This window comes from Melitaea cinxia, chromosome 12 (genome assembly GCF_905220565.1).
Source record: "Melitaea cinxia chromosome 12, ilMelCinx1.1, whole genome shotgun sequence".
Lineage (NCBI taxonomy): Eukaryota > Metazoa > Arthropoda > Insecta > Lepidoptera > Nymphalidae > Melitaea > Melitaea cinxia.
This window is the reverse complement of record NC_059405.1, coordinates 10,334,716-10,357,347: the sequence shown is the minus strand read 5'-3', so window position 1 is coordinate 10,357,347 and position 22,632 is coordinate 10,334,716. Positions and strand designations below refer to the sequence as shown.

The window sequence follows — 22,632 nt, the reverse complement described above, 5'->3', positions numbered from 1 at the left end:
TATTATTTTGTCTTTTCCATAATAATTGATTTACTATTTTGCCTGTTTTCAAAATTAAATTGAGACTGTTATCTCAACTGCACTGATCAATCAATCTCCTACGTGTGTTCTTCACTCTACGTGACATTGGCGGAATCAACCGTGCTTCTCTGGCACAACTGAAAGCCATTAAACCAATCAATCAATAATAATTGATGTAAGTTGTCAGAGGTCAGTCTAAAAAAACACTAGTAAATAATTATAGAAATACTATGTTGCTATTATTTTTAACACAATAAGTAATTTGTAGGTCCTTAAAGATATGTTTATGATTTAAGAATATAAAAGAAATTTTATTTTCCAAAAATATATACCCTCTTACAAAACATGCATATACCTATAAGATAGAAGAATACCTACTCCTTAAACACTGACCACATGTGTGTACATTAAATGTTTGCTTTGTCAAAATTTCTAAAATGCTTAAACTCAATTAATAAATAATTTATGAAAAAACTTATCAAATTTTTGGCAGTTGAATAGCTGATTCTTGTCAAAATTCTATTGAGGTTGAACCGAACAACCTTCTATGTGTCTTCTCTATCTTATGATACATTGGAGAAATCATCTGTGCTATCATGGAACTAGTGAAAGCCATTAATTCCAAATTCTATCTATTTGTAAGAATAGTTGGATAGTTTTTTAAAGGAGGAAATATATTACTTTGATATTTTTTTACTTAAATGAACTCCCAAAAAATTAATAATGATCAAAGCAATCAATGAATATTACAACAATAATATTGACATTTTAATATTTTTAAAATAAAGACAGAGTTATTCTCCTGTTAAGATTTGATTGGACAGTAATGCATGTGTCGGCTATTACTATAATGTACATTGATAGGTAATACATGAACCAGAATTTATCTTAACGCATACATTTTTTTCCATAAAATTTATTCCGAGATAAAATTAAACATTAATTTATCACTACAAAATAACAAACACAATTTTACACTAGCAAAATACCAGGTAACACATTAGCTCTAATTAATACCTGTCACAAGTATTTAAGAACCACACATACCATCCACTGGCAAATTAATAACAATTAAAATTAACAAAAAAAACTGCACCATTTAATCTATAAGATATGAATTCTTGTCTACTGTAGGTGTTGTCGGAAATCTTTTTTTTTTACATAACTAGGTCAGCAGATAAGCGTACGGCTCACCTGATGGTAAGCAACTACCATTAGCTTATAGACATCTGCAACACCAGAACCATCGCAAGCATGTTACCGACCCTATCCCCAATTCCCCCAGGAGCTCTGGTCACCTTACTCACGAACAGGAACACAGAACTGCTTGAAATCTGTATTATAGATCTGTGATTTTCTGTAAGGTCGAGGTAATATCCCAGTCGGGTTGCTCCATATTTTGAGCAGGAAATTTCCTGCCGTGCCCTACCTCAGTATCTGCGCTATTTTGAGCTTAATGAAATTAAAAAACCATTGGTCATTTGAAATTGTTTATTAATTAATCTTACTTTTAAAAGTACCTATAAATAAAAATATTATTTTAATAGTTAATAAGGACGATTATTCATATATGGCTGTGGTCTACGCATAGGAGGCGGCATTCTGTTAGGTGGAGTGATTGAAATATCAAGATAATTCCCAATTTGAAATTTAACTTGGGCAAGTGTTTTGTTGTCGTCGCCGCCTCGTTGTCCAGAGCACGTAACACCAATTTCTCGCATACGGTATGTAGGAGACCTCATGTCTGGATAAACTATAGCAAAATCAAAGTAAGTGCCTTTACGCCGAGTCTCAGGGTTAACTTCTTTAACTAGCCCTGTTAATTCACGCAATGACGCATCCATCCATGTGTATATTTGCAGCTCATTTTGAGGAACATTGCCTCTCGCATAGTCACCAGGAGAATTGTGTCTTCCAGTTGAACAAAATACTCGCAGTAATAATGGACAAGTCTAAAAGAAAACATACACACATAAAACACAGTGTTTCTCTAAACATTAGGATTTAATTTAAAAATAAAATAAATTGTTTACCTTTTCTCTGTCTACAGGCTTTTCGGCGGGTCTAACCTCTTCAACAACCATCGACTCTAAACCTGCCATTTTCATAATTTGTTTGACTGATGATAATAAAATTAATTTTATATTATTTTTCTTAGTTTATTACAAAATGATATATATATTATTAAATAGTTTTTGCAACTTTTACAGCGTTATATTTATCAGTTTTTTTAAGAATAAATAAATCTGACAGCGTGACAACTCTATTCATAATGAATGAATTATGAATGAACAGATTATTAATAATGATCATAGAACAAGAATGTGATAAAAATTTAAAACTATAAAACAAATATGTAATTATAGATATACCTATATTTAGGTATATCTATAATTAGGTTTTTTTAACAAATTAATTTTTATAAATATTGTATTTTTTGTCTCTCCTTGGTAACATAATTTGCAAAAATATATCCGGTGGTTTATTCTAATTAACATTTCACAAATTATATAAATGTCCCAAATAAATGTTTTTAACGCAGGGTTACTAAAGTTACTTTTTAAAAATGAAAATATATAATAAAAGAAAGTAACTTACAAAGCTGTAAAAGTATAAAAGTGCTTACATAGAAATTAAACTAAAATGTATCTATATCATTACAATTGAAAATGAATGCACTAGTGTAGAGCTAATCTCTTTCTACGATACGAAATTAGTAATTGTAATTGGAAGTCTCTCTCACTATAATGCATCGGAACATTATTGCATTACCGTCCGTGATTACATCATTTGAAAAAAAGAATTATGTGGTTTTATGAAACCACGATGTATGTAAATCTTTAGTGAATAATAACAGTTTCATTAACACACAGATCAAAATACACAAATACCTCGGGATACTTACACGAATAAGTGAGAATATAAATGCCACACTGTCAGCTGATGCGAGCTAACAGTATAACTAGCGTATAACTTCAGCCTGTAATATCGCACTGCTCTGCTGGGCATAGGTGGATATATTCCTTACTATGAATAACGATCGCTATCAGATGTTTAAGATAACAACCGGGACCGACGGCTGGACGTGCTTTCCGAGGCACGGTGTAGAGACCCAAAAGGACTGCACAAACATTCAAACCACGGCAAACATCGGTACCCTATGGAAAAAAATCTCATAAAACATGGACAGAAGAACTTATGGAGAGCATGAGAGTTCTCGTAGACAAATGTTTATCATGTGCGTGGATCGAACCCGCAACCGCCAGCGCAACAGCCATAAACCAGTGATGTGGCCGTTGCGCTAACGCTTCTGGCCCTGGCTACCTTGCCATGCGCCTTCACTTTTTCCCTACTCCGCGGCCAGCTGCGAATGCGACATGCGACATGCGATAGATACATAGGACAGACAGAATTATCGTACAAATCGCGCACGATCCTAGGGTACAGATCGTATATCGTACGTAGGCTTGAATTATCGTACATGTACGATAATTATCGTACGTTTGGGATCACTGTTGTGGCTATCTCTTTCTCCGCGCGTGCCGCTGTCGATTACTCATGCGCTTCGTCGCGAGTCGGAGGCACGGTAGCGCGGAGCGATATCTATAAATAGAACATGTTCCCGCGGCTCGCTCTTTTCGGCGGCGATCGGCGCGGCGAACGGATCTCTGACGTGTACTTCACTCGGCGGCGGCGTGATTGTACTTCGTGAAGATATCCATGAAGAATACGTGCAAGTTAGCTTGAAGACTTCTGTGCATGTGATTGCTGGTGTATCCGCTTGCATGGTGTGCTGTGCTACTTTCCAACAGTTCTTTTCAGAGCTAACAATCTTGTTTCACGAACATTAAAACAGCTCTTTTCAGAGCTATGCGCTTTCTGTTTCACGAACACGTCAATGTATCTTGGTAACGGTAATGGTTAAGGTTATGAACGGTTAAGGTATTTTTAAGGTAAAGGTATCAGGTAAGTTATCTTGAAGCCTCATTGAATTACTATTACTACTTAAGTAATAATAGTTCGATGTGGTAGGTAGCCACACTGTCACTGCTTTCGATGTGTCATGTCGTGCGGTGCGCTCTGCACACGCCTGTTGGGTGACGCTTCATTGTAATTGGTTATATGGAGTGATGTTTCATTATAGTTGGTTATTATTATAAAACAAATGCGTTACATGTGATAGAAAAAGAGACAGAATCCTATTCTATCTTCGTTGCACAGCACACCCATCGATCGTCATGCCTCTGGCGGCCGTAAGCCATTAAGCCGACGTACTAATGTAGTTGCCAAGTAGTTGCATGACCTTTGTATAAGACCGTGGGTATAGGTCAAAGAGTAATATAAGTTATAAGCACACAGGAATATAGGTACTTTTCCTTTATCACTCTCGTCACTTTTTTAAATTAATTTTAATTTATACAAAAAGAAATCGAGACGTTTGGTTAATGCTGTGACTAAAGTATACTTTAAATATAATGTACTCGTATTTTTTTATCCATAAAATAAAACAAGAGAAATATAAAATATTAAGCTGTATAAGAAAGCATAATAAAAAGTAAAAAGAAAAACCATTAAAATGTCAAATTGTTGTCATTGACTACAACTGTGACATTTCGTATTTAATCGATTGAATATTGTATTATGAAAATAGTGTGGGCTGGCAGTGTTGTGATCAATAATTTAAGGTTCATAAGCAAATTCTATGCGGCCTCAGACTACAACGTAATAAAAAATAATGGCAAATAAAGAAGAGGATGAGACGTTTCAAGAAGGTGATGTCTATATTAACGCTGAAGATGGAATGCCTAATATTCATCCTAATATTGCTGACCTAGACCAAGGAAATGATACTCATGACGAGATGAGCGAATTTGATGACTTGCCTAAATCTGTGATCGTAACAAATATTCAAAGTAACGTTTTCGCCGATGAGAAATTGAAGAAAGAATTGGAAGACCTTTTTCGTACATTTTCAGATAATATAACGTTTCAGTGGTTAAGAAGTTTTAAGCGTTTACGTGTAAATTATGACAGTCCACTCGCTGCCGCTTCCGCTCGTGTTCGTCTTCATCAGTATCAGTTTTATAATTCGTGCATTAATTGCTACTTTGCACAGCCTGTGACACCAATATCTTTAAAGAACTTAAAACCTCCTGCTCCTGTAAAACAGTTTTTGATCTCCCCTCCAGCTAGTCCACCTATCGGATGGGAACCACGGGAGGAAGGTGAACCAATTTTGAACCCAGATTTGTTGGCGGCTATAGCCAGCCTAGCACCGGGAGAGAGCCACGAAGTACATGCACCCACACCTACTCAACCCGCTATAGTGGTACATACTGCTTTACCTTCTGAGACCAATGCTCCTACTCATGTTGGAGTTCCACTTCCGCATACTCGCTGTCCTGAATATTAATATGTCTAATTTAAAATTTAGGATATTTATTTTTAAAATAGATGTTTTATGTTATCATATGTCAATTTTTATGACCAGTGATGCCAAAGACAATTGCTATACATATTATTTTGTAGTTTTATCATAACATAGGCTGGTGTTTGTTAAACAGACAGGTTTTAACATTAAGATAGGCTTATGAAGTAACCGTTTATCAGTTTATTTTATTTCACCAAGTAAAATATTTAAAATTAAATTGGTGCTACTTTTTAATATTTATATCGCTTATGTTTGTGTCATAGAATGTAGAAAATTCACAAGTTATGTTGTGAAAATGAAAGCAAAATGTGTAATTACTAACAATATTTATTGTCACTACATGTTGCTTGTAATAAAATTATATTTATATAGATTATTGTAATTTATTTAGTCTTTCATAAAACATACAGGGTAATTTTATTTAGGAGCCAACTAAAAAATAATCACATTATTTAAGATTTAATTAAAGCAAACAAACTACACAACAAATTTTAAATGTTTAAAAGCAAAAATTGTTTTAAAATGTAGTGTCAATAACTGTTGAAATGCTTTGTGCATATAAAATTACATTAGAATTTTTCATTACTTATTAAAGTATTAAAATCACATATCAAAAAAACTTTACATGTTTGAATATATTTTAAATAAACTTGTCCAATATTTGTTTAATAACAGTGAGACATATGCTTTTAAGGATAATAAAAGGTCTAAAGAAGATTTTGACACCATAACAAAACGTGATTTGGCTTTAAGTATGACATCATAAATGTTACATAATAAAAGTGTAAATTTCTTTGTTTATTTTTTAAATTTTAATAATAAATTACTGACAGAAATCTAAAACACAACACATAGTCTTGATATACTCATTATTTGATTAGTTTATTTCGTGTGGTTGCTATTCTTTTTCATGAAAATGTAAATATTGATATAATATGTGTATTTTACTGTAACATGTGATGGTTTTGTCATATATTCATGGTTAACTAAGTAAATATGCTATATATTTTAAAATTACTTGTGTATGCAGTTAGCTTTGTATGTGTATCAAACCACTTATACTATCTAATTGTCCAAATCAAAGATATATCTATTTAAATGTTGTGCAAATGTTTTGTTTTAGTGTGTGGGTGCAATATTTAGAAACCAAGCCCTTATATAATTTTACTATATAAGTGTTATGGTGTATGTTAATGTATATATTTTGACTATGGCTCCATTAATTTCTTAACATAAATTTTGCAAAAGACACAACATTTATCAAAATTGTTCAAATAATGTTACTTATAATTATGTATCTACAATATAATACACGAATTTCATTGCATCGTGCATAGAAAGTTGTAAGCAATGTTAGTTATTAAATTATTATAATATTCTACTTAATAGTAAACTGACCTATTTTTTTATTTTCACTGAATACTGATTTAAAAGTGTAATTTTAAAATTGTCAACTTACACATATTCCTGCCGCCGATTATTGACGCCGCGTTGGCGCAATGGTCACAGCCATGGATTGTATCTGTTGCACTGGCGGTTGCGGGTTCGATCCCCGCACATGACAAACATTTGTATTGGCCATACAGGTGTTTGCCATGGTCTGGGTGTTTGTGCAGTTCTTGTGGGTCTCCCCACCGTGCCTCGGAGAGCACGTTAAGCCATCGGCCCCGGTTGTTATCATGTACACCTGATAGCGATCGTTACTCATAGTAGGGAATATATCTGCCAACCCGCATTGGAGCAGCGTGGTGGATTAAGCTCCGATCTTTCTCCTACATGGAGAAAGAGGCCTATACCCATTAGTGGGATATTACAGGCTGAAGCGTAAGCGTAAGCGTACATATTCCTGCTTACTCGGTATGAGAATTAGGTCTGCATTTGTCCATAATTACGAATTTTTTTCCTTAGGGATAGTGAGTTGATTTCTTTGCTGTTATAACAGTCTTTAGTATGTTCTCAACGTTTTAAGTTATACATAGCAATTTTTAAAGTAACCATTCTTATTTATGTCGTCTTTCGCAAGAAAATTATTACGCAAAGAAAGTATACTGTATATCCCTTTTCTCATATAATACCATCCATAATGATAATATAATGATAGTTGCCTAGTAATTATTATTCAAGAATTTGCTTAAAATATTTTACCAGGAACCGGTACCAGCAGAACTTAAGTATATTTTTGTAAGGTGTCTTCTAATATTTTATTATTATTTATGGTAGGAATCAAGTAAAATGTAGGTACAACATTCAGGGCTGATGTCCATCAAAGATTAGACTGATACTAATATTCAAAAACTTTCAATGTTTAAAAATAATAGTTAACTTATCAAAAATAAAGTAATAATTACGTGCTTATTATTACACTTGTATGTTTTTTTAATAAATATGTTTATGTGTGTTTAAATTACCAAAAAAGAAATTGTACATGTTAATTATTATGTACCTTACTTAAAATTCTAATATTTGTTACATGACAGTTTAGTGAAAGTGGTGTATTTTAAAGATTAAATTAAAAAGTGCTAGATATTAGATAAACTGTTGTGATTCAATCAAAACGAATTGGCAAAATTTATAAAAGTTAATAGATTCATATTTTTAAACGTACATAGGTACGTTTTAAGTTACTGTTACTTGAATTAGCACCAATCGTAGTAAATATATAAATGTTACTTTAATTTCTGTATGTTAATATTTGGTATTATTTAGACAAATTCGAAACAAGTACCTACTTATTTAAAAAAAAAAAACTTAATTTTACTAGAAGCGTATCTGGCGTATAAATAAAGGTCAAATTAAGTATTTCCTTAGCTGCAAGATTGTGACCACATACCGCATGTAATGCTTCACCGAACTAATCAAAAAATTTTAGCCAATTCAAATTTATTTTAATAACTTACCCTTTTTGACATTAGTTAGAATTTGTTATCTGCTTTTAAATAAGTGCTCTCTATAGTTTATCGATGTATTAAAAAATTTGCTTGTATAAGCGTTTGAAATGAATTATTTTTTGACCAGTTCGAAAAATTGTTAATATTTCTATACACTATTAGAAATTTTGATTCTTACTAACTACTTACCTACTGAACGTTCACTAGAATATCTTAATTGTCGTTTTAATCTCACTGTGATGTATATGTTAATTGTTGTAATGTAAATATTAAATTGCATTGAATTGTACTGTCTGTTATTTTATTTTTTTTTTGCTGTAAAAACACATATTAAAAATAATTATGTTAAACGGGATGGCATGCATAATACTTTGCTTAATTTTATAAGGTTCAAAAATTTGTTACGTTTGACATTGTTTAAATTATATCTTATGGTATGTTCAAAGTTTAAAATTTAGGAATAAAATGCTTATTATTAAAATGACGTTATTTGGGAATATTATAATATTTTTGAATTTTTTTTGTCGACAGTCAAAATTTTTGGTCAAACGTTTACAAAATTTTTGAAGAATTCTGAAATTATCACCCTAAAAGGAAGACCATCTCCTTTTCTCCATAATAAGTAACAAACTGTACTGTGTACTAGTACTGTGTGGCTACGGTACTAAAGAATATAGCCACCCCCTCTCTTTCCGTGGGTGTCGTAAGAGGCGACTAAGGGATAACACAGTTCACAGCTAACACCTTGGAACTTAAAAAGCCGACTGGCGGCGGGATAACCATCCAAATGCTGGCTTTGAAATACACAGGCCGAAGACGGGCAGCAGTGTTTTGGTGCGACAAAGCCAGTACTGCGGTCAGCCGCCTGCCCAGCGTGGTGACTATGGGCAAAACACATGAGTTCACGTTATTTTTGGCGTAAACTTGTGGAGGCATATGTCCAGCAGTGGACCGTATAGGATGTAATGATGATAATGATGTAGTAACAAACTTCGTAGTTTTGTTAACACTGATGAAGAAAATTATACTTCGAAGCAACCATCATAAAAATAATAGGTACTTCTTACATTTTTATTCAATAAGCAACACGTAACTCGTTTATGCTATGCATGATCAATTCTAAATTTTGATAGCTTTTCTTAAGTTTTATGTACGTGCAGATACACATATTTTGTTGTCATAATTTAAGTGGTGCATGCAAGTATTCCCATTACAAGCCTTTGAATTATCGGGCGGTGACACTGAGGAAGAAGAATGTCATTGCTGTGATCTTTACTTAAGAGTGTATGCTACCTCAAATTGCTATTTTCCACTCGGCAGGATGTCCATATCTTCCAAACTACTGAATATTTAAGTTTGAAATTTATGTATGGTAAAGTTCAGGACATATACTATCTTTCATATGTTTCGAAAACACGATTCCATAAAATTTTCTCGATACAAAAAAAAAACGCAAAGTTACCGCTATTTTTGTATTAAAACCTTAATATCTCAGTAAATATAGAAATTATGGACTTGAGATTAAGCATGGTAATTGAAATAAGTATGAAGAACATTTTATATGTTGCGTTTTTTAAAAATTAGCTATTGGTAATGTTTGTGGGGAGAAAATACATATAATTCGCGCGATGAACAACCAAGCGCTCTCAATTCTCATGTGTTTTTAGTATGGGTGAAATCTGAATTCGAGCTGAGGTAGTGTAGCCCCTTAAGGAACATTAATAGTTGAAAATATCAGATTCTGATAGAAAGTGTACGTAAACTTACTTCATATACCACTTCAGTCTATGAGTCTACCAAACAGTCTTTATGGACTATTGTAGTGTCGGAATGAAAGACTTGATCAGAAGGTGTCGATCGAATCTTTCATTCCGACACTACAATAGTCCCTAAAGTGGTGACCCGACGAAGAACACGAAGAATCCCTGCTCGTAAAGAAGAATCCCTGCTCGTGAAAAATGGATCAATCAAGAACCACCGAATCCCTGCCCGCCGCAGCCGCCACCGTCGACCAGCCATCAGATATGTGCTGCTGACTTCATATTAGGATTGGATAATGAAGTATTTGTTGCAAATTAACGCGTTAAGTTCTCTCAACTACCTACTTGAGTAATAGGTAGGTACTAGATTTAACAAAAGTGATAGATTATTTAAATAACATATTAGTTTGAGCAACGTTCCGTTTTGACATATTTATCAACAGTTTGCTTACCGAAAAGAATGCTCTATTAACAGTAGCAATTTCCTGAGAATTTACGTACTTTGATCTCCATTTACTTACCCTACCTTGTTTTAAGGTTTGGGACAGGAGTCAATTGACTTATGTGTCAAAATAATGATTTTAGCAAGTCCTGTAGATTCAAGTGTTCATATTATTCACCGTGAAAGTTTAAAAACTTATATCGTATATGTAATTTTATTAAGTCCGTGTACGATGTGCAAAGCGATCTACACGTCCTAATCGCCACTCTTTCGCCGAAGGCTCAAGATCCATGCCGATAACTGATAACATTTGGGTGTCCGTGATATGTGAATTATTTTAAACATGGCTTACTTCAATTAGGCGAAAAACTACTCATATGTAGAATAGTTGTAGTTGTAAACGTTTTTATTGGCGACATGGACGAAGAAATTTTTTCCTACGAAAGATCATCTTATTGATTGAGTTATATTTGACTTATAGTTGTCGACGCTACTGAGTGTCAGTCAGACTGTCAGGGTGTTACGTTCAACATCTAAATTTACCTTAAGCCCCTACCATACCCCAAAAACTTTGAGCACTCTGGCTTTTACCTTAGGTCTATACTTTCTCGTCTCTGTCCTCAAATAAATCGGACATTTTATGAACTATGAAATGGGCGTCCCATAAATCGTTTTGGTATTACCTTGTTATTTGTGTGCTTCTCACTAAAAAAGAAACAAAAAAACAATGTGAGCATGCGGTGAAAAGAAATAGAACCACCCCATACGAGCAGCCGTCTGCCACCCGGATCTCTCTAAGGCACCTCTTAGCTGATTTATGCAAAGGCATTTGTTTTTTACCGTAAAATAGCTAAGTTGGCGTAAACTTTGTCCATTAATTTCATTATTTATATAAGTTCACTTGTAGGTATTTGTGCCACGCTAAATATCTAATTTAACTTAAGAAACTATAAGGATTTAAGTACTTCGTGCGCCTTTTGCAAAATTGGACATCAATAAATTTCTCGTTCAACAAAAAATAAATACACGTGAAAAACCACCCCCTCGTTATGATGATTCGAGATGTTTCTCCGAACCCCCCTCCCGTTCTTCGAGATTCACGTGATTAACCTTTTGACCGCCGTAGTCACCTATACTTGACAAGGGCTCGCGAGTCCTGTGCGCCAGCGACGTCTATAGGTGACAAAAAACCCGGACCACAAAAATATTAAATAAAATTATTAAAAAAATATTTCTAGTATTTTAATTCAACATTTATGAAAATAGAATATCCCCGCAACATTTGAGTATAAAAAACAAGTCTTTTAGAGCTACACGTACTGAGAAACATTGAGATAAAAACATGCATTTTTATTCCACGTAAATGATATGTCCAGAACGCCGAAGTCGTCTATAGTTGACCGCTAGGGATGTGACGCAAGAGGTATAAATAAATAATAAATAAATAAATATTTACAACATACACACCCGGTCATCTGTTCCTAAAGTAAGCAAATTAATGCTTGTGTTATAACTTGGTAACAGCTGACTGGTATAGCTATTTTTTTTTTTTGATAAGCATACATATAAATATAAATAAATATATATTATACCCAGACTCGGGGTGGGAATCAAACCCATAACCTCCGGAGCAGAAAGCACCGCTGACCTGTAGTCACTACAAACTGCGCCAACGGGCTAGTCAAAATGGTATAGATGATTTATATATTCTTTATTGCACTTTAAAAAAATCATAATTACAAGTCATTTTTGCAATTAGCTATTCAAAATTCAACTCAAACGTGTTATATTTTCTATAAATAATTTAATATTTGAATAAAACAAAAGGTAAAAAACATAAAACTATCATCAGCTAACACATAAATAGCAAATGAATAAAAAATCAAATCAACTAAAATCAATCAAATCGCCATAATAAATCTGATATCTCAAATCTGGCGCATCTCTAGCGCGTAGTCATTAATCCGTTCTCTACACGCCGTTGTCAAGTATAGACGACACGCTGATGACGTCATAAGCGAATAGCGAGAAAACTAGTGAAGTGCAAGACGAGCGATACCTTAGAACATCGTCGTATTTTGGAAGGCGTCGATGATTTTAATAATATACAATAAAAAAAATATATTTTTAACCGACTTCCAAAAAAGGAGGAGGTTCTCAATTCGACTGTATTTTTTTTTTTTTTTTATGTATGTTACATTAGAACTTTTGATTGGGTGGAGCGATTTCGACAAATTTTCTTTTAATCGAAAGGTGGTGTGTGCCAATTGGTCCCATTTAAATTTATTTGAGATCTAACAACTACTTTTCGAGTTATATCTAATAATGCGTTTTTACTTGACGCTTTTTTCGTCGACCTACGTTGTATTATACCGCATAACTTTCTACTGGATGTACCGATTTTGATAATTCTTTTTTTGTTGGAAAGGGTATATTTCTAGTTTAGTACCATGATAAGGAAACCAGGATCTGATGATGGGATCCCAGAGAAATCGAGGGAAACTCTCGAAAATCCACAATAACTTTTTATTGGATGTTTCGATTTTGATAATTTTTAATTTAATCGAAAGCTGATGTTCATCATGTGGTCACATTTAAATTTTATCGAGATCTGATAACTACTTTTTGAGTAATCTTTGATAACGCGTAGTTACTTGACTATTTTGTCGTCGATCTACGTTGTATTACTCGTCGATGTAATTGAAGTTGGTTTTTTTTTTTCGTTTGCGAGCAAACACAATTATTTTCATTTTTTTTATCTAGGGTAAGAGCGAAATTACGATTTTCTTTCTCATTCTCAAAATCATCTGGCAGCATCAATATCATCTCTAACCCCCACTCTCATAAAAGCTTTTTTTCTAAGACCCATGTCGTGTCGTGTGTCGTGAAATATTTGATTTGAAATATTGCTACTTACTCAGTACTGTTTTAGTACTATTTGCTACCTAAGCAAAAAAATATTTAACGCATGTAAATATTTCTTTCAAACTAAGGCTGGCATCGACCGCACCGATTATATTAATTTGCTTCATCGGATCATATTTTTTCGTCGATCTACGTTGTATTCGAGCAAACACAATTATTCTTGTTCAAAAGTTGAGATTTCTTTTCAAAGTACTTTCTTTTTAGTAAAAAAGTTTAAAGAATAGGTAAATGATATTTTTTTTCATTAATTTTAATCATTTGAGACAATTGTGTGGAAAGTTCAAAAAATAACCTAAGTTTTTATAAACTCGTTTAAAACGTTGGCCTTATGGGGCACTATGGAACAGGGCACAGTGGAATACTGTTCTAATGAACCTTTAACCTTAAATAATAAACTATTATCTAATAAGATAATAATTGTGTTTGCAGGCAAACGAAAAAACTAACTTCAATTATATCGACAAGTAATACAACGTAGGTAGACGAAAAAATAGTCAAGTAAATACGCATTATCAAAGATCAATCAAAAAGTTGTAATCGGGTTTGGATGAAATTTAAATGTGACTACATGATAAACATCGGCTTTCGATTAAATTAAAAATCATCAAAATCGGTGCACCCAGTAAAAGTTATGCAGATTTTCGAGATCTCATTTTAAAAAACCTGGTTTCCTTAGCATGGTACTATACCGGGGTTATCTCCTTTCCAACAAAAAAAGAATTCTCAAAATCGTTTCATAAACGACAAAGTTATCCCCGAACATAAATAAAAAAAAAATATAAAATATATATCGAATCGGTCGAATTGAGTAACCTCCTCCTTTTTTAAAGTCGATTAAAAAATTACAAATTTGAATTCGGTTAATTTTTTTCTAAATTACTTTTCATGTATATATCGATTCGATTCGAAATCGATATATAGCCTGCGGCTTCCTTGCGTGCGACACAGGACGTCTCTAAAGAGACTTTCATAACCGTAGGTCAGCTGCGCCGTAGTCGTCCAGTCGTGACAATGACGTCATGGCGATAGAAAAGAGTGTTGTGCTTTACTACGATTATTTTTGTAATGTTTGTTTTTTATTTATGTTGTTGTAAGTATATATAACGAGTGCAAGATAACACAAGAAAAATATTAAAAAATAAACCTTCCTAGATTATATAAGTAGTCATTTATTGCATAAAAACCAACAAAAACAAGTCACTGTGTGGTACTCGATAACGACTCTTGGCAGCACTATTTTTTTCGTAGGTATTTTTGTTTATTTTATGCCTTGGCGTACAGGGCACGGGAATGGTTTTGAGGCGTGGCGGTCAAAAGGTTTAATGTAGGACCCCTAATTGAGTCAGGGACCTTTACAAATACATGTAAATGTTTCTTAAAGGAAATCAATAATTGAACAGCATAGTAATTGGTTTATTAAAAATATATTTAAAATATTTGCTCGCAAACGAAAAATAAATAATAATAATAAATTATAAATAAATAAATATTTATAAGAAAAAAAACCGACTTCAATTACATCGACAAGTAATACAACGTAACTTTCGATTAAATTACAAATCATCAAAATCGGTACACCCAGTAAAAAGTTATGCGATTTTCGAGAGATATCTTCTTTCCAGCAAAAAAGAATTATCAAAATCGGTTCATAAACGACGAAGTTACTACAAACGACGAAGTTATACAACGTAGGTCGACGAAAAACTAGTCAAGTAAAAACGCATTATTAGATATAACTCAAAAAGCAGTTGTTAGATCTCAAATAAATTTAAATAGGACCAAATGACACGATTAAAAAAAATGTCGAAATCGGTCCACCCAGTTAAAAGTTCTGAAGAATACATAATAAAAATACAGTCGAATTGAGAACCTCCTCCTTTTTTGGAAGTCGGTTAAAAAAACAATTAGTCAATTTTTTTTAATAATATTTATTTACAATTAAACTAAAAATAGTATACGAAACATCGCAATTTTATATATAGAAAAATAAGTTTCTTTCTTTGTATACATAATAACGTCAATGATACAATGCCTCATCCAATCGACAAAATAAAACTAGCTAATAGTATTATGCATTAAATTTACATAGAAGACATTCGTTTTTTATTCCTAAGAAATTTTAATTAAACCTCAACATTTTTATAAACAATTAGGTACTTCATTTACATTTAAGCATAATTCATCCTTATGTTTAAAATCACAATGATGCTGTACTGAACAACAAATATATAAAACTATTTCTATTCATTTGGCACTATTTGTATTTTATATAATGTTTTAACAATGATACTATTGGGATTTTATTTTGTTACCTTTTCTACTAAAATATTTTTTTTAAATAATGTTTGTTTCGTGTACCTACCTACCATATGTATAATCATAATTTTGTAACAATTAACTTATCAAAAATAGGAACTTATAATTTTGTAAAGACTAATATTTAAGTCGCTTACAATAAGTTAATAATATTGTAACAGACTGTATAATTGCTATTGAATCTAAAATAAAAGAGTTAAATAAATTAAATTCAGTGAATGTTTTGGCTGCTGACCTTGACCTGTCCTTTAGTAACAAAACGTGTGGTCTGGGAGCCAGTGACAGATTTTCATGACCAATTTCCTTCCAATCGAAACTTCGTAAAATGCATTAGAGATTTAATGGAGGAAATGACTAAAAAAACTTTTGTTTTCTCCATGCATGGGAGGCTGCCAGTGCCCGCTCCACTCGTGGAGTCGCAGCTGACGGTCGCGAATATTCATAATATAAATCCCTAATGCATTTTACGAAGTTTCGATTGAAAGGAAATAATTGACCAAATTTGTACTTGGCTCCCGGACCAGTTGGCTTTTTCTTATTACGGCAGTAAAAATATTGCTACATAAAATAAATGTACCTATTCCATTACTTCATCGATTTTAACACGTACCTCCTAATTTTCATACTTTTTATAAAACAATAAAAGTAGGTAGGTAAATATACCCATATTCTAAAAATATCACAAAAGTTCTCACTTCATAACTCCTAAAAAAATTTCAACATTTCTCATTTGTAAGTAAATTTTATATAGTTTGTTATGTTTGTACGGATATTAAGTACTATACCAGAAAACATTAATTTTATTATTTCAAACCAATTTTAGGTACCTATGGTCCCATTAAAAATTATTCAACGTAGAAGAAACTTGTCACCCTTCGTAAGTATCTAAGAAGCTAAGGATTGTCTTGTAGAAAAAAACTTTATATAAAATTTTAAAATACTAATGCCAAATAAGTTTATAATTTAAAAAAAATGTATAAGTAATAGTAGATAGAATGTAGCTAGAACAACTCCGTTAAAACATTCTATGATTTTCGTATTCGACACAACGGCAAGAAAGTGAAAATAAATAAATAATTAATGTCTTTAGATAAATTTGTTTACCACATTTGCAATCGAATTTGTAGTGGTGTCTGACAAGTAATTGTCAAAATTTGTATCAGTAACTTTTATATAGCGCCCGCTTTAAAAAAAATCGATGGACCTGAAATTCATTTTGTCCATATGCTATGGTCAAAATGAACTATTATACACGGACAAAATGACATTCGAGTATGCATAAGAGTTATACAATTACTGACACTAAAGTTCACAAATGAAACGTATTTTTTTTTTCTCTTTAAAAAATGTTTGGAAAAGGAACGTGAACCTAATGTAAACAATATCAGCATCAAAAAGTATCTTCCAGGCTTCGATCGAGAAAATCTATCGTTGCAATTTTTACTATATGGACAGTCCGTCTTTATCAGTTATATTTTCTTTCGAAGAATTATCTTCGTCACTGTTTTTTCAAATAACACTTTCACAGTACACACTTACAAAGTACACGTAACGTTAAAAACGTTACGTGTACTTTTCTCAGGTGACTCTAGATTTCCCTTGTCCATTAAACGTATTTTAACGATTGGGTCTTATTTCTTCGATTGGGACAATTCACTGATTACAATTGTGTTGCACATCACTATGTGCACGATGATAGATGTTCTTTTGCAACAAATGAATTTTTTAAGACGAGTTCTCGTAGAAGCGTTGTTTATAAGCTTCAAGTGATTTTAAATATTAAACTTTTCACAGTATGTAGATAATTAACTTTCTTACACATTCCCGTTTACTTGTATTCCGTTGATTGTGAAAGACAACATTATAAATTAAAATAAAACGAACTGCTTCTATTGCTTTAATTCTGCATTTCATAATTATCGAACACTTGTATCTTATAACAAGCGGCTTGTATGTTAATATCAGCCTAAACGATAGTTAAATGATGTTAATATACATCCACCCTGCCTCGGAAAACACTTTAAGCCATCGGTGTCAGTTGTTATCATGTACACCTGATAGCGACCGTCACTCTTAGTAGCGAATAAATCCGCCAACCCGCATTGGAGCAGCGTGGTGGTTTAAGTTCGATCCTTTTCCTACATGGGGAAAGAAGCTGAAGGGACAATCGTCGTCCAGACAGAACTAAAGATTGCAGGGTATTCGTTAGGTTTAGAAATCTCTTTACAGCCCCTCCATTTGGTATTTATTAATCCCCCCCCCCTTTTAGCCTCTCGGGATGAATGGAAGACTTCTAATTGGAATTATAACACCTGTGTCGTTTTGTCCATACATATATGGCGTTTTGTACGTATTTCTTACTATTTTTAGTTTAACAATATTTTTGGTTGTTTATTTATTAAGCCTTGCAATTTCATACTTTCTTAAAACATTGTAGGTGTCAATCACCCTAAACGAAAATTATAACGCACGTAACTGTTTCCAAATAAAGAGTTGATAAAAATTTAATAAAATTCTCGTGTCGCGGTGTTTGTTGCCAAATTAAACGATAAGGGGTAAGTATCCCTAAATATATTTTTAAATTTTTTGACAAAATTTTATATTTTTAATTTATTGTGATTTGGCATTGAAAAATACATCTCTAAATCCCTCCTACCACCAAACCTTATTTTTAATAGGGTTTAGCGGCAAGACAGCGTTTACCGAGCCAGCCTTCAACTGAGGTAGGGCACAGCAGGAATTTCCTGCTCAAAATATGGAGCAGCCCGACTGGGGTAGTACCTCGACCTTACAGAAGATCACAGCAAAATAATACTGTTTTCAAGCAGTATTGTGTTCCTGTTGGTGAGTAAGGTGACCAGAGCTCCTGGGGGGATTGGGGATTGGGTCGGCAACGCGCTTGCGATGCTTCTGGTGTTGCAGGTGTCTATAAGCTACGGTAATCGCTTACCATCAGGTGAGCCGTACGCTTGTTTGCCGACCTAGTGACATAAAAAAAAAATTAAAAAAAAAGCTAGTATTTTATAAAACACGTAGCGTATTACTCATGGTACTCAGTAAAAATATAATTCATATGAAAAACAAAGGGATATCACTTTCCACTAAGTAAGTAGTAAGTATTATTAGCAAAAGATTATTCTCATATTATAATAATACATAATACTTATCCTAAATACTAGTTTTTACCCGTGGCTTCGCTCACGTTGATTTTTTTTTTTTTAATAAAAATAATCCTATGCTACTTCTAATATCTCCGAGAATAGGTGTACAAAGTTTCATGATGATCGGTTTAGTCGTTTTTTCGTGAAAGTGTAACAAACAAACTTACATTTACATTTATAATATTTGTAGGGATTTGCTCTGGCTCTTAATTAACGTTACGTTTATTATGTAATAATTGTTAAAAATGTGTAAGATGTATTCATAAAAATACCTGTATATGTAATATATGATATTATCTTACTATATTAATGACAATTGTGCTTTAAAATATTTGTTATTGTCTTTTTAGTTCCATTACTAACACTTAAACCATTGCTACTGTAACCAGTGCGTCTGCATACTTGGCAGTTCTATCCATTGGACGGATTATTTTTTTACCTACCTAATTCTTCTCCTTTTTTTTATAACAACGTAAACGTAGTATATGTTACAACACTCAAACTTTTTTATTTATATCATCTAAAGGTACCATCGATTCAGCGGCAGCGGCTTTATCCTCATCGGTATAAGGTTCATCATTTTCTTTTTTGCCTAAACAACTCGTAAAGCATGTGTCCCCTTTACCATAATTTTCTCCATCAGATATAGATTGCGGCATCGGTTGATTCATAGTTTCGGGTAGAAAACAACATAAGAATCCGGATACAAGAGCCACTAATCCGAATATGACTGAGGGAATTTTAGGATCGAATGAATCAAGTAACGTAATTAAAGGTGTTAATGCTCCGGACAACCTGGCACACATTGCACCTAAACCAATTCCTGTGTTACGAACTACGGTAGGGAATAATTCTGCAGAATAGTTATATATTATAGCGAAAGAACCAGCAATAAATAGCTTCCCTGCTATAACGATTATCGTAGATATAATAGTTCCAGGTGGCATAAAAGCAGCTATAATACATGCGGTACCACCAACTATCATCATAGAGGTCATAAGTAGTCTCCGACCCCAAATGTCAAGAAAATACATAACAGCGGCATAACTAGGAAATTCTACTAAACCAAAGACAGCCGTAATGAGGTAAGGATTGCCTTCTAATTTACCGGTACTAAGTGTTAGTCCATAATAAACCAAAGAATTTGCGAAGTAACACAAACAAATATTAAGAGTTTTGTTTCGTAAATTAGGTGTTTTAAACAGATCTAAAGTGCTCACTGATGGCTCTTCAGTTGTTTTAGATGATTCAATTTTTCCTTTAGAAACAAGAACAGCTCTATCTAGTACTTCATCAGATTTGTTGAATTTTAAAGCTTTTTGGACAATATCTACCGCTTCTTTCGGCCTTCCTTGGGCCCATAGCCATCGCGGTGATTCGTCCATTATCCAAATATGAGGTATAAGAAGTAAACCGTGTAAGCCATAAACAGCTTGGAGGATTTTTCTGTCGTCTATTAGTGCTCCCCATCCAGCTACTAACATTATACCAACTGCAAAGGCACATTGAAAAGATATTCCGCAAGCGGTTCTCTTGCTTGGTCCGACAAGTTCCATAGTCAGAACAAATGCTGGAATATATGCACCGGCAGAACCAAAGATTGCATAAAAAAATGTCACAACTAAAAATGACCAATATTCGGGAATAAAGGAAACCGTTACTCCTAGAATTAACTGAAGAGCGCCTGACCAACAAAACACTGTTTTTCTGCCAACTTTATCTGCTAATCTTCCGAGATATACGGCTCCAGTGAATACACCTAACATATACACGGTTTGAGCTAAAGCTGCTTTCCATCTTTGGTTACATACAAGATTCCAATCAATTGCACGAGATGACGTCCTGTACGTTGTATCGAAAACCCATCTATCACATGTAGTTGTTTCGTTAAAATCATTATACATTAAACAATTGTGAAGACCGCCTGTGGCTGATTTAGGTATTGCTGCTAATATTTCTGAAGAATTCCAGGCAGCTGCAACTTCGTTGGTGTCAATTCCTTCTATCCAGCACCTGAAAAAGTTCATTTTATATGAAAAATAAGATAATTGGGAGATACAAATCGTCTCAAACTTAAAAATGTTTCAAAATGTTATGTACATGTAAAAACTTAGATTGAAGTCATTGTGTAAATGTTTAATCTTTTTTATTTGTAAAAACTTTAATCTTGAAAAAAATTTAATTCGAAAAAAGTTGTTGAAGAATAAAAAAGTCACTATTACCAACAATAAATAAAGAGTAAATAACTAAATTTATTAACTGATTTTATATTAGTTATTTATGCAACTGTTGTATAATAAGAGGTATTAAAACACGAATGTGGTGATAATAGTATCACGTGAGTATTTTAATACCTAATTATCAACAATTGGATAAGTATAAGACTAATATATTCACCCATAATATGAATTCTCTATAAAAGATTGTGAAACAGTTAATAAAAATATCGAAGAAAAATAGCGGAGATTCGAATAACCTACATTTTTTAAGGGATCGAAAAAAATAAAGGAGTGTTATTATAAAATTCAATACAACATTATATCATCCGTTTGGATGATATTATGGTTCATAGGACATTGGGTGTTTTAAAGTTGCCAATAAGCTAACTGTTTCAGAATCTTTTATAGAGTATTTAAAGCATGAAAGTAAACAAAGCTAATTAGGAAACAGAAATTTCACTGTAGTAATTTCTTACCTAATTTTTATAAACATTGGTAAATTTATTTGAAGATATTATTTCATTATATAAAACACCAATAAATATAAATATGTACAGGCTGAAATAAAAATCATATTTATATACTTAGCGTTATTTATTTTTAAATGGTATAAATTGTTTTCAGAAATGAAAGTTATGACAGTTTAGATTTTTTTATTTATTAAAAATAAACAATAACAAGTTTGTTTACAATATTCAAATAATTTCTACAGTAGTGTGGATTTGTAAAAATCGGGAATTACAGTGAACACTCGTATCTTCAATTTCTTATAAGTATTAATAGCGTTGTATTTATAAAGGAAAGACAGTGCGTACGTAACTATAACATAGAGTAAGTATTTACATACAAGTTTTTAGCTAAAACATCTGTAACGCTTAAGATATATGGCAGTGTAGTCTCATCAGCTTTTGGTTTTAAATATATCTATCTAGTACGTCATTTGACTAAACAATCAACTTAAACAAAAATTGTAGCATTGCTTTAGTTTCACATCCACAAACTAACGACTTGTTACTAATAATTAATTATCATAATATTATAGGACCATCCATAAAGTACGTAGGTACGTATTATTAACAACTTTTGATGTTTACCATCAAATGTCACAGAATAATAAGGTCGGCGTTAAACAAAAACGCAGTCATAAAATTAGTCCCAATTTATTCTTCTGAACTTTATACATAAATTCATATATAAATATGTTTCGTAAAGTCTAGGAAACATAAAACCCTACATCCTATATGATATATCCTACGTGGAAAAAGAGTATTTGCTGCAGTAGGGCGTTTCAGGCTGAATCTAATCAAATATAAAAAAGTACATATTTTAAGTAATTATGATACGTTAGAACTTGATAAAAGATTCTTACAAAGTATTGCAAGAAAGAAACTTACGAGAAAGAAACATACTTAATTACAATAATTACGATGTTCCCAAACAAGCTTTAGTAAAAATTAATGAACTGGTAC

The 22,632-nt window shown here is 32.7% G+C and overlaps 3 protein-coding genes and 1 long non-coding RNA gene across 4 annotated transcripts; 1 reads left to right on the top strand and 3 right to left on the bottom strand.

The window, feature by feature from the left end:
- Positions 1-41: 41 nt before the first annotated feature.
- LOC123658494 lies at positions 42-15,145 on the bottom strand. The gene is made up of 3 exons (XR_006743890.1): positions 15,133-15,145; positions 4,064-4,068; positions 42-158 (listed from the first exon to the last, which is right to left on the bottom strand). It is a non-coding gene; the product is annotated as an uncharacterized LOC123658494 (long non-coding RNA).
- On the bottom strand, positions 1,499-2,295 carry LOC123658493 (histone deacetylase complex subunit SAP18). The gene is made up of 2 exons (XM_045593900.1): positions 2,055-2,295; positions 1,499-1,973 (listed from the first exon to the last, which is right to left on the bottom strand). The coding sequence occupies exons 1-2, from the start codon at positions 2,127-2,129 to the stop codon at positions 1,569-1,571; spliced, it is 480 nt and encodes a 159-aa protein (XP_045449856.1). The 5' UTR covers positions 2,130-2,295; the 3' UTR covers positions 1,499-1,568.
- LOC123658491 (protein sarah) lies at positions 4,596-6,849 on the top strand. Its single transcript, XM_045593899.1, has one exon. The coding sequence runs from the start codon at positions 4,757-4,759 to the stop codon at positions 5,432-5,434; it is 678 nt and encodes a 225-aa protein (XP_045449855.1). The 5' UTR covers positions 4,596-4,756; the 3' UTR covers positions 5,435-6,849.
- A 4,038-nt stretch (positions 15,146-19,183) lies between the features above and the next one.
- Positions 19,184-20,971, bottom strand: LOC123658225 (organic cation transporter protein-like). Its single transcript, XM_045593667.1, has one exon. The coding sequence runs from the start codon at positions 20,969-20,971 to the stop codon at positions 19,442-19,444; it is 1,530 nt and encodes a 509-aa protein (XP_045449623.1). The 3' UTR covers positions 19,184-19,441.
- Positions 20,972-22,632: the final 1,661 nt, after the last annotated feature.

Bases quoted from the DNA above. Each gene is read 5' to 3' on its own strand.
- LOC123658491 (XM_045593899.1), top strand. From the start codon at position 4,757: ATGGCAAATAAAGAAGAGGATGAGACGTTTCAAGAAGGTGATGTCTAT.
- LOC123658493 (XM_045593900.1), bottom strand. From the start codon at position 2,129: ATGAAAATGGCAGGTTTAGAGTCGATGGTTGTTGAAGAGGTTAGACCC. The intron at 1,974-2,054 runs GTAAACAATTTA...GTTTTCTTTTAG, and splicing joins AGCCTGTAGACAGAGAAAAG to ACTTGTCCATTATTACTGCG.
- LOC123658225 (XM_045593667.1), bottom strand. From the start codon at position 20,971: ATGAACTTTTTCAGGTGCTGGATAGAAGGAATTGACACCAACGAAGTT.